General features: G+C 48.2%; 1 protein-coding gene across 1 annotated transcript in view; it reads right to left on the reverse strand.

Annotated features, from left to right (window-relative positions):
* RBM6 (RNA binding motif protein 6) overlaps window positions 1-13,191 on the reverse strand; it is a 155,533-nt gene that overhangs the window by 123,157 nt on the left and 19,185 nt on the right. The window contains exon 2 of the mRNA XM_045023212.1: window positions 8,825-8,936. Coding sequence (XP_044879147.1) covers window positions 8,825-8,868 — 44 coding nt within the window. The 5' untranslated portion in view covers window positions 8,869-8,936. The remainder of the gene's footprint in view (window positions 1-8,824; window positions 8,937-13,191) is intronic.

Consider the following 13,191-nt stretch of genomic DNA (forward strand, 5'->3'; position numbering starts at 1 on the left):
AATCAGCCAGAACAGTATTAGTTCAAGGATAAAATAAAATCACATACAGCTAATCATATATAAAGTGGTAAGGAGAGAAATGATTTCTTGGCAATCTCTACTTGTTACTGACTCAAACAGCAGAAGTATTCTCATTACCTCAGAACCCTGTGGGGTAAATTTCTGTTGTGAGGAAGTACACTCAGCAAATTCATTCAGAGGCACAAATAAGCGAGTTAACAAGGATAACAAAAGAACTAAGTACTAGTGATTAAACAGTGAAATAGCCTAGCTCCTGATACCTCTCTTTTTCTAATCCCAGCATCCCAATATCAACATAGGATCTAAATGACAGGCAGAGGTATGCAAGCAAGGGAAACGTTCCATTGTGTTGGTACTTCTCGGTTGAGTGTAAGGAGTGTTAAGTGACATTCACAAGTGTCTCCCACTTGTATACATTCCACATTCTGAGCTGTACTCCCTCAGGGCTTGGCTACACTTACAAGTTGCAGCGCTGGTGGAGGCTTTCCAGCGCTGCAACACCACCCCGTCCACACTTGCAGGGCACAACCAGCGCTGCAACTCCCTGGTTGCAGCGCTGGCTGAAAACCCATCCCGGCAGGGGTATAAGGAGTGCAGCGCTGGTGATCCAGCGCTGCTCAGCAGGTGTGGACACTCACCAGCGCTTTACCTGTCCTCCAGGGAATAAGGAGTTATCCCAGAATTCCTGTTCAGCCACTCTGCACATCAGTTTGCACTCTACTGCTCTTGCCTCAGGTGACCCGCCCTTTAAATGCCCCGGGAAATTTAAAAATCTCCTTCATGTTTGCTGCAGCCAGGTGTGGAGTGCAATCAGTTAATCAGTTACAGGTTACAGGTAACCATGCCTCCACGCGGCAAACGAGCCCCAGCATGGAGCACTGGTGAATTGCAGGACCTCATCAGTGTTTGGGGTGAGGCATCTGTTCAGGCACAGCTGCGCTCCGGCCGTAGGAATTACGATATCTTTGAGCAGATAGCAAGGGTCATGCTGAATCGGGGCCATGATCGGGACGCACTACAATGCAGGGTGAAAGTTAAAGAGCTGCGGAGTGCCTATTACAAAGCCCGAGAGGGGAATCGACGATCCGGAGCTGCTCCCACGACCTGCCGTTTTTACAGGGAGATGGATGAGATACTTGGGGGTGACCCCACTGCCAATCCCAGGATAACGATGGACACTTCTGAGCAGGCTGGGGGACAGGAGGAGGAGGCGGAGGAGGCGGAGGAGGGGGGGGGAGAGGAAACCGCGAGTGAAGCTCCTGGGATGGGGGAAGAAACCGCAGATTCCCTGGAGGCATGCAGCCAGGAGCTCTTCTCAAGCCAGGAGGAAAGTACCCAATCGCAGCAGCCAGCAGTTGCAGAAGGACAAGCAGAGGAGCGGGTTAACGGTAAGCGGCTTTTATTTTCTGGGTGAAATGTTTCTGGAGAGGAAGGGGGGTTATGGATGCATGCATGCCAGCCTCTAGATGTGGAATAGCCCGTTGATGTGGTCTATCACGTCGCGGTAATCTGCTTCAGTTATCTCAGCAAAAGCTTCATCCAGAGCGTGGGCAATATGCCTGCACAGGTTTATAGGCAGAGCCACTGTGTCCCTTGTCCCAGTGACAGTGACGCGTCCGCGCCACTCTTCTGCCAGTGGTGGGGGGACCATTTCTGAACACAGGCACGCCGCATAGGGTCCCGGGCGGAATCCACATTGCTCTAAAAGAGCCCCCCGCTGTTCCCTAGTGACTCGCAGTAGGGAAACATCTTCCAGGATTAAGTCCTGTGAAAAATGTTGGGAGACTCTTTAGTGAAGAGATAGGGAGATAAGATCACCCCTGCATCTGCATCTTCACTCAACCCCTCTAGCACTCCAGATTACCCGAAGCAACCAGCTCCCCTCTATCACCCAAGCCCCACTTCTCCCTATATAAGTAAGCACTCCTCACTCACCATTTCGTGGCTTCTGTTGTGTTATGCGTGTGGGGAAAAGAATGCTAAAATGAGAACTCACTCCCTCAGTGTAACAATTCATGTCTGGAGATAGTGGATACAATGCTGCCCGTGTTAAATGTTGTCATTTCTGTGTTTCTACAGTGACCTTGACTACTGGACTGCCCAGATGTTCAACATCACAGAGGCTTCAAAATTTGAGAAAAAATCCCCGCAAGAGCAAAGAGGACATGATGAAAACTGTTCTTAATCAGTCTGCTCGAGAGAGTAAAGAATTGAAGGAGTGGCGAGAGAAAGAAAGCAGGACCCGCAAGAGAAATGCAGTGGCCAAGAGGAAAAGCACGGAGTGGCTGCTAAGCATCCTGGAGCGCCAAGCGGAGTCTATAGAGTCACTCGTTGCCATGCAAGCAGAGCACTACCGTGCTACTCCCCCACCCGCCCCGTCCTTTGTGCCTTGTGCCCCAATGTCAGCTCAAACCACCTTTCCCCAGCATCCAGGTTCTTACCACCACCAGCTGCCTCCAACACCTGTACGTTCCCCAACCAGCCCTGATACCTACCACCACCCTTACCCTCTGCATTCAACCCCCATCACCATGCAGTATATGAACCCTGAAGTGCAGGATTCATTAAACAGCAATCCAGACAGGGCATATGCAAACTTGTGACTGTACAATTCACCAACCCACACCCCTGCCCTCTTGTGTTCATGAAATGTTGTGTGTCTGTCTGTCTGTCAAGGAAGTTTTTTTCTTTTCAATAAAACAATTCTTGGCTTTGAAAACAGTCTTTATTATAGCAGATAGTGAAAGATACCTTAGCCCAGTAAAGAAAGAGGCACTGCAAATCATATTATTATTATGGATAATAGAATAACAGTGTAAGCAGTGCAATTCACTCCCATGCAAGGCAGCAAACATTACTGTTGGCTTTCAGCCTCAAATTCTTCCCTCAAGGCATCCCTAATCCTTGTAGCCCTGTGCTGGGCCTCTCTATTAGCCCTGCTCTCTGGCTGTGCATATTCAGCCTCCAGGACTTGAACCTCGGTGGTCCATGCCTGACTGAATGTTTCATCCTTCCCTTCACAAATATTATGGAGGGTACAGCAAGCGCATATAACCGCGGGGATGCTGCTTTCCCCCAAGTCTAGCTTCCCATACAAACATCTCCAGCGAGCTTTTAAACGCCCAAAAGCACACTCCACAGTCATTCTGCACCGGCTCAGCCTGTAGTTGAACCGGTCCTTGCTCCTGTCAAGCTTCCCTGTATAGGGTTTCATGAGCCAAGGCAGTAACGGGTACGCGGGGTCTCCAAGGATCACAGTGGGCATTTCGACATCCCCTACTGTGATCTTCCTGTCTGGGAAAAAAGTCCCTGCCTGCATCTTCCTGAACAGGCCACTGTTCCGAAAGATGCGTGCATCATGCACCTTTCCAGGCCAGCCTGTGTAAATGTCAATGAAACGCCCGCGGTGATCCACAAGCGCCTGGAGAACCATAGAGAAATACCCCTTACGATTAACGTACTCTGATGCCAGGTGGGGGGGGGCCAGAATAGGAATATGCGTCCCATCTATCGCCCCTCCACAGTTAGGGAAACCCATTTGTGCAAAGCCATCCACAATGTCCTGCACGCTCCCCAGAGTCACGGTCTTTCTTAGCAGGATGCGATTAATTGCCTTGCAAACTTGCATCAAAACGATTCCCACGGTCGACTTTCCCACACCAAACTGGTTCCCGACCGACCGGTAGCTGTCTGGAGTTGCCAGCTTCCAGATTGCAATAGCCACCCGCTTTTCCACCGTCAGGGCAGCTCTCAATCTTGTGTCCTTGCGCCGCAGAGTGGGGGCGAGCTCAGCACACAGTCCCATGAAAGTGGCTTTTCTCATACGAAAGTTCTGCAGCCACTGCTCGTCATCCCAGACTTCCATGACGATGTGATCCCACCAGTCAGTGCTTGTTTCCCGAGCCCAAAAGCGGCGTTCAACGGTGCTGAGCATTTCCGTGAATGCCACAAGCACTTTGGTGTCACACGCGGCAGGAGAATCGATATCGATATCATCGTCAGACTCCTCACTGTCACTTTGGAGCTGAAGGAATAGCTCGACTGCCAAACGTGTTGTGCTGGCGACACTCATCAGCACAGTCCTCAGCAGCTCGGGCTCCATTTGCCACAGAACTTTGGTGTCACACGCGGCAGGAGAATCGATATCGATATCATCGTCAGACTCCTCACTGTCACTTTGGAGCTGAAGGAATAGCTCGACTGCCAAACGTGTTGTGCTGGCGACACTCATCAGCACAGTCCTCAGCAGCTCGGGCTCCATTTGCCACAGAAATCGCGATTCACACAGAGAGTAAAACAGAAAGACACTCACAATGGCGCCAAACGTTGCCGGAAAGAGTGAATGCTGGGATGTGAAGCACACAGGAAGCGGAATGACCCGCACACTTCCTTCCCCTTCCCACAATACTCAGCGCCAAAATGGGACGAGGTGCTCTGTGGGATAGCTGCCCACAATGCACCTCTCAATACAGCGCTGGAAAGTGCTGCAAGTGTGGCCACACTGCAGCGCTGGTAGCTGTCAGTGTGTCCACACTCCAGCGCTGGCCCTAAACAGCTGCATGACCAGCGCTGTAACTCCCAGCGCTGCAAATTGTAAGTGTAGCCAAGCCCTCAGATTTCTCTCTCAATAGTGGAAGTACCCTAAACATTCACTACAAACAAGCAACCTTAAAGGCTGTGAACGAAGGGCTTGGCTACACTTACAAAGTGACAGTGAGGAGTCTGACGATGATATCGATATCGATTCTCCTGCCGCGTGTGACACCAAAGTGCTTGTGGCATTCACGGAAAGGCTCAGCACCGTTGAACGCCGCTTTTGGGCTCGGGAAACAAGCACTGACTGGTGGGATCACATCGTCATGGAAGTCTGGGATGACGAGCAGTGGCTGCAGAACTTTCGTATGAGAAAAGCCACTTTCATGGGACTGTGTGCTGAGCTCGCCCCCACTCTGCGGCGCAAGGACACAAGATTGAGAGCTGCCCTGACGGTGGAAAAGCGGGTGGCTATTGCAATCTGGAAGCTGGCAACTCCAGACAGCTACCGGTCGGTCGGGAACCAGTTTGGTGTGGGAAAGTCGACCGTGGGAATCGTTTTGATGCAAGTTTGCAAGGCAATTAATCGCATCCTGCTAAGAAAGACCGTGACTCTGGGGAGCGTGCAGGACATTGTGGATGGCTTTGCACAAATGGGTTTCCCTAACTGTGGAGGGGCGATAGATGGGACGCATATTCCTATTCTGACCCCCCCCCCCACCTGGCATCAGAGTACGTTAATCGTAAGGGGTATTTCTCTATGGTTCTCCAGGCGCTTGTGGATCACCGCGGGCGTTTCATTGACATTTACACAGGCTGGCCTGGAAAGGTGCATGATGCACGCATCTTTCGGAACAGTGGCCTGTTCAGGAAGATGCAGGCAGGGACTTTTTTCCCCAGACAGGAAGATCACAGTAGGGGATGTCGAAATGCCCACTGTGATCCTTGGAGACCCCGCGTACCCGTTACTGCCTTGGCTCATGAAACCCTATACAGGGAAGCTTGACAGGAGCAAGGACCGGTTCAACTACAGGCTGAGCCGGTGCAGAATGACTGTGGAGTGTGCTTTTGGGCGTTTAAAAGCTCGCTGGAGATGTTTGTATGGGAAGCTAGACTTGGGGGAAAGCAGCATCCCCGCGGTTATATGCGCTTGCTGTACCCTCCATAATATTTGTGAAGGGAAGGATGAAACATTCAGTCAGGCATGGACCACCGAGGTTCAAGTCCTGGAGGCTGAATATGCACAGCCAGAGAGCAGGGCTAATAGAGAGGCCCAGCACAGGGCTACAAGGATTAGGGATGCCTTGAGGGAAGAATTTGAGGCTGAAAGCCAACAGTAATGTTTGCTGCCTTGCATGGGAGTGAATTGCACTGCTTACACTGTTATTCTATTATCCCTAATAATAATATGATTTGCAGTGCCTCTTTCTTTACTGGGCTAAGTTATCTTTAACTATCTGCTATAATAAAGACTGTTTTCAAAGCCAAGAATTGTTTTATTGAAAAGAAAAAAACTTCCTTGACAGACAGACAGACACACAACATTTCATGAACACAAGAGGGCAGGGGTGTGGGTTGGTGAACTGTACAGTCACAAGTTTGCATATGTCCTGTCTGGAGTGCTGTTTAATGAATCCTGCACTTCAGGGTGCATATACTGCATGGTGATGGGGGTTGAGTGCAGAGGGTAAGGGTGGTGGTAGGTATCAGGGCTGGTTGGTGAACGTACAGGTGTTGGAGGCAGCTGGTGATGGTAAGAACCTGAATGCTGGGGAAAGGCGGTTTGAGCTGACATTGGGGCACAAGGCAAAAAGCTTTGGGACGGGGGTGGGGTGGGGGAGTAGCACAGTAGTGCTCTGCTTGCATGGCAACGAGTGACTCTATAAAGTCCGCTTGGCGCGACAGGATGCTTAGCAGCCGCTCCGTGCTTTTCCTCTTGGCCACTGCATTTCTCTTGCGGATCCTGCTTTCCTTCTCTCTCCACTCCTTCAATTCTTTACTCTCTCGAGCAGAGTGATGAAGAACAGTTTTCAGCATGTCCTCTTTGCTCTTTCGGGGATTTTTTCTCAAATTTTGAAGCCTCTGTGATGTTGAACATCTGGGCAGTCCAGTAGTCAAGGTCACTGTAGAAACACAGAAATGACAACATTTAACACGGGCAGCATTGTATCCACTATCTCCAGACATGAATTGTTACACTGAGGGAGTTCTCACTTTAGCATTCTTTTCCCAAACGCATAACACAACAGAAGCCACGAAATGGTGAGTGAGGGGTGCTTATAGAAGGAGAAGTGGGGCTTGAGTGATAGAGGGGAGCTGGTTGCTTCGGGTAATCTGGAGTGCTAGAGGGGTTGAGTGAAGATGCAGCTGCAGGGGTGATCTTATCTCCCTATCTCTTCACTAAAGAGTCTCCCAACATTTTTCACAGGAGTTAATCCTGGCAGATGTCTCCCTGCTGCGAGTCACTTGGGAACAGCGGGAGGCTCTTTTAGAGCAATGTGGATTCCGCCTGGGACCCTACGCGGCTTGCCTGTGTTCAGAAATGGTCCCCCCACCACTGGCAGCACAGTGGCGCGGACGCGTCACCGTCACTGGGACAAGGGACACAGTGGCTCTGCCTATAAACCTGCGCAGGCATATTGCCCACGCTCTGGATGAAACTTTTGCTGAGATAACTGAAGCAGATTACCGCGACGTGATAGACCACATCAACGGGCTATTCCACATCTAGAGGCTGGCATGCATGCAGCCATAACCCCCCTTCCTCTCCAGAAACATTTCCACCCAGAAAATAAAAGCCGCTTACCGTTAACCCGCTCCTCTGCTTGTCCTTCTGCAACTGCTGGCTGCTGCGATTGGGTACTTTCCTCCTGGCTTGAGAAGAGCTCCTGGCTGCATGCCCACTCTGGGGTGTCTTCCCCCATCCCAGTAGCTTCACTCACGGTTTTCTCCCCCCCCCCCCCGCCGCCTCCTCCTCCTGTCCCCCAGCCTGCTCAGAAGTGTCCATCGTTATCCTGGGATTGGCAGTGGGGTCACCCCCAAGTATCTCGTCCATCTCCCTGTAAAAACGGCAGGTCGTGGGGGCAGCTCCGGATCGGCGATTCCCCTCGCGGGCTTTGTAATAGGCACTCCGCAGCTCTTTAACTTTCACCCTGCATTGTAGTGCGTCCCGATCATGGCCCCTATCCAGCATGGCCCTTGATATCTGCTCAAAGATATCGTAATTCCTACGGCCGGAGCGCAGCTGGGCCTGCACAGATTCCTCCCCCCAAACACTGATGAGGTCCATCAGCTCGCCATTGCTCCATGCTGGGGCTCGTTTGCCACGTGGAGGCATGGTCACCTGGAAAGATTAACTGATTGCACTCCACACACACCTGGCTGCAGCAAACAGGAAGGAGATTTTTAAAATTCCCGGGGCATTTAAAGGGCGGGTCACCTGAGGCAAGAGCAGTAGAGTGCAAACTGATGAGCAGAGTGGCTGAACAGGAATTCTGGGATAACTCCTTATTCCCTGGAGGACACTTAAAGCGCTGGTGAGTGTCCACACCTGCTGAGCAGCGCTGGATCACCAGCGCTGCACTCCTTATACCCCTGCCGGGATGGGTTTTCAGCCAGCGCTGCTGCCAGGGAGTTGCAGCGCTGGTTGTGCCCTGCAAGTGTGGACGGGGTGTAATTGCAGCGCTGGAAAGCCTCCACCAGCGCTGCAACTTGTAAGTGTAGCCAAGCCCTTACAGATATGTTTGAAACCAAGAAATGTTGAAACCAAGATCCAACAGGATCCACATGATAATCTTTAAAAATTCCTTAATTTGTTAGTCTCTAAGGTGCCACAAGTACTCCTGTTCTTTTTGCGGATACAGACTAACACGGCTGCTACTCTGAAACTTAGCAGCTTCTAGACTCAAAAGTTAGGTGTGTATTAACACCTTAGCTAAAAATGGCTACATTAAATGTAAGTGTATGTTCAGCAAAGGGGCAAGGGGGAGAAGCAGAAATGCTGGAAGCAGCTATCTTTGCAGAAGAAATAACTAGCAGGAATTTACAGGAAGTTGGAACATTATGTGTGGCTAGAAAACAGGCAGTTTGAGCCACTGAGAGTAGCTCCATAGTGCTCATATAGCTCACCCAAAAACAGTTTCACAATAGCAAGATGTGCAGTGAGTAATGACAAACAGTAAACAGAGAAGGGGGCCCCACAGCCCCTGTTACTGTTAACATTTCACGTAAGAAGAGCCTTGAAATATAAACTCCAAATCCAAATGCTTACCGGAAAGGGCCCATTCTGTTGGCGGGCCGAGGGTCTCCCCACATCTTTCCCTGTCTGGTGGACTTCCAAAGATGGATAAATTCCTTCCGCAAGCAATGAAAGACAGCAGAACCTGTGGTGGAAATAGCATGACTATAGACATAGACATAAATCATTTAAGAAAAATATCTGACCAGTTTAAACAAAGTTTTGTATATCTGAGATTCAGAAATATAAGCAACATGCTCCAGTGCAAGTACACAGAAATTAGACAATTAAACTCTTCCTCTTACTAAGTTTGTAGATCTCATAGACTCAGACTTTAAGGTCAGACGGGACCATTATGATCATCTAGTCTGACCTCCTGCACAACGCAGGCCACAGAATCACACCCACTCACTCCTGTAACAAACCCCTAACCTAAATTCGAGTTACTGAAGTCCTCAAATTGTGGTTTAAAGACCTCAAGGTGCAGAGAATCCTCCAGCAAGTGACCCATACTCCACGCTGCAGAGGAAGGCGAAAAACTTCCAGGGCCTCTGCCAATCTGCTCTGGAGGAAAATTCCTTCCCAACACCAAATATGGCGATCAGTTAAACCCTGAGCATGTGGGCAAGACTCACCGGCCAGCACCCAGGAAAGAATAATCTGTAGTAACTCAGATCCCACCCCACCTAACATCCCATCACAGACCATTGGGCATATTTACCTGCTAATAATCAAAGATGAATTAATTGCCAAATTAGGTTAGCCCATCATACCATCCCCCTCCATAAACTTATCAAGCTTAGTCTTGAAGCCAGATATGTCTTTTGCCCCCACTACTCCCCTTGGAAGGCTGTTCCAGAACGTCACTCCTCTCATGGTTAGAAACCTTCATCTAATTTCAAGTCTAAACTTCCTAGTGTCCAGTTTATACCCATTTGTTCTTGTGTCCACATTGGTACTAAGCTTAAATAATTCCTCTCCATCCCCGATATTTATCCCTCTGATATATTTATAAAGAGCAATCATATCTCCCCTCAGCCTTCTTTTGGTTAGGCTAAACAAGCCAAGCTCTTTGAGTCTCCTTTCATAAATCAGGTTTTCCATTCTTCGGATAATCCTAGTAGCCCTTCTCTGTACCTGTTCCAGTTTGAATTCATCCTTCTTAAACATGGACACCAGAACTACACACAATATTCCAGATGAGGTCTCACCAGTGCCTTGTATAATGTTACTAACACCTCCTTATCTTTACTGGAAATACCTCGCCTGATGCATCCCAAGATCGCATTAGCTTTTTTAACGGCCAGATCACATTGGCGGCTCATAGTCATCCTGTGATCAACCAATACTCCAAGGTCCTCCTTCTCCTCTGTTACTTCCAACTGATGTGTCCCCAATTTATAACTAAAATTCTTGTTATTAATCCCTAAAGGCATGACCTTGCACTTTTCACTATTAAATTTCATCCTATTACTATTACTCCAGTTTACAAGGCCATCCAGATCTTCCTGTATGATAGCCCGGTCCTTCTCTGTATTAGCAATACCTCCCAGCTTTGTGTCATCCGCAAACTTTATTAGCACATTCCCACTTTTTGTGCCAAGGTCAGTAATAAAAAGACTAAATAAGATTGGTCCCAAAACTGATCCCTGAGGAACTCCACTAGTAACCTCCTTCCAGCCTGACAGTTCACCTTTCAGTATGACCTGTTGTATTCTCCCCTTTAACCAGTTCCTTATCCACCTTTCAATTTTCATATTTATCCCCATCTTTTCCAATTTCACTAATAATTCCCCATGTGGAACCATATCAAATGCCTTACTGAAATTGAGGTAAATTAGTTCCACTGCATTTCCTTTGTCTAAAAAATCTGTTACCTTCTCAAAGAAGGAGATAAGGTTGGTTTGGCACCATCTACCTTTTGTAAAACCATGTTGCATTTTGTCCCAATTACCATTGACCTCAATAGGTCCCAAACGATTCAACTTTTTTTTTTTAAATCAGACTGTCAGAATGGCAGGGGATAGTAATTTAAAATTTGTTTGTCATTAATACCACACTTCCCACCTACTGTGTATTCTAAATTTACTATTCACATTCCAATTAGAAAGGAGAAAACACTGAAGATCTACAAATCAATAGAGCTGTAGTTAAAAAAAAAAATCAATGTACAACATTAATTTTTAACCCAGGCACAATTTCTGGCATAAGCTCTTCATAGAATCATAGAATCTCAGGGTTGGAAGGGACCTCAGGAGGTCATCTAGTCCAACCCCCTGCTCACAGCAGGACCAAACCCAACTAAATCATCCCAGCCAGGGCTTTGTCAAGCCTGACCTTAAAAACCTCTAAGGAAGGAGATTCCACCACCTCCCTAGGTAACCCATTCCAGTTCTTCACCACCCTACTAGTGAAAAAGGTTTTCCTAATGTCCAACCTAAACCTCCCCCTCTGCAACTTGAGACCATTACTCCTTGTTCTGTCGTCTTCTACCACTGAGAACAGTCTAGATCCATCCTCTTTGGAACCCCCTTTCAGGTAGTTGAAAGCAGCTATCAAATCCCCCCTCATTCTTCTCTTCTGCAGGCTAAACAATCTCAGTTCCCTCAGCCTCTCCTCATAAGTCATGTGCTCCAGCCCCCTAATCATTTTTGCTACCCTCTGCTGGACTCTCTCCAATTTATCCACATCCTTCTTGTAGTGTGGGGCCCAAAACTGGACACAGTACTCCAAATGAGGCCTCACCAGTGCTGAATAGAGGGGAATGATCACATCCCTCGATCTGCTGGAAATGCCCCTACTTATACAACCCAAAATGCCATTAGCCTTCTTGGCAACAAGGGCACACTGTTGACTCATAGTCAGCTTTTCGTCCACCGTAACCCCTAAGTCCTTTTCTGCAGAACTGCTGCCCAGCCAGTCGGTCCCTAGTCTGTAGCAGTGCATGGGATTCTTCCGTCCTAAGTGCAGGACTCTGCACTTGTCCTTGTTGAACCTCATCATATTTCTTTTGGCCCAATCCTCTAATTTGTCTAGGTCCCTCTGTATCCTATCTCTACCCTCCAGCGTATCAACCACTCCTCCCAGTTTAGTGTCATCTGCAAACTTGCTAAGGGTGCAGTCCACACCATCCTCCAGATCGTTAATGAAGATATTGAACAAAACCGGCCCCAGCACCGACCCTTGGGGCACTCCACTTGATACCGGCTGCCATGGAACCATTGATCACTACCCGTTGAGTCCGACCATCTAGCCAGTTTTCTATCCACCTTACCGTCCATTCATCCAGCCCAGACTTCTTTAACTTGCTGGCAAGAATACTGTGGGAGACTGTATCAAAAACTTTGCTAAAGTCCAGAAATAGCACATCCACTGCTTTCCCCTCATCCACAGAGCCGGTTATCTCATCATAGAAGGCAATTAGGTTAGTCAGGCATGACTTGCCCTTGGTGAATCCATGCTGACTGTTCCTGATCACTTTCCCCTCCTTTAAGTGGTTCAGAATTGATTCCTTGAGGACCTGTTCCATGATTTTTCCAGGGACTGAGGTGAGACTGACTGGCCTGTAGTTCCCTGGATCTTCCTTCTTCCCTTTTTTAAAGATGGGCACTACATTAGCTTTTTTCCACTCTTGGCTGGCTAGGTATGGAAACATTTCCATTCAAGTGGTCTATCATGTTTATTGTGCTACCTAGAGGCACTTGGATTAGAAACAAACATCTTGCTCACAATTGGTTATATAAGCACCACAATAGTGCACAGTTCTAATTGGGAAGGATATATCAGATCACAGGGTAGTCTGCTATGGATCTCTTTCCAGAGGCTAGGAGAACATCCACAGCAAGTCTAGCCCCCTACTATGTTTCATTCCCACTTGTAAGATTCCTCTTTTGGTCTGATTATCAGCATAACCATGGGATACATTCATAGGGCTACAAGAAAGGTATCTGCCAAAAAAAACTTTTATGACTTGTGCAGAAGACCAGAAGAGGCCCTGACTTAAGTACCACCAGCACAGATAGCATCTTCCTCATCCCTGACAACAAGACTAATCCATAAATGCACAGCAGTCTTTTTTTGGACAGACTGCTAAAAGTAGGAAGCGAAGGCCTGGAAAAAAGGGAACATCACTACAGAGAATGTACTGCAGGCTCCTGATCAACCACAGGAGAACATAGAACCCTCCAGTGTAAGTGAAGAGGGTTCCACTCATCATGGCATAGTTTTCAAAGTGGGAAAGATCAAGAAGGGGAAGAGTTAAAGGAAATAGAGAGTGCATATGATAATTACTTCTGAAAAAACAGAAAAGTCCAATGGTCTGTCTATGGAGTTATCACAAAAGTTGGTACTAGCAGACAGAGAGTAGGTTCTCTCTCATGGCTGACATACTTGCAGAGCTG

This window comes from Mauremys mutica, chromosome 7, assembly GCF_020497125.1.
Source record: "Mauremys mutica isolate MM-2020 ecotype Southern chromosome 7, ASM2049712v1, whole genome shotgun sequence".
NCBI classification, from domain to species: Eukaryota; Metazoa; Chordata; order Testudines; family Geoemydidae; genus Mauremys; species Mauremys mutica.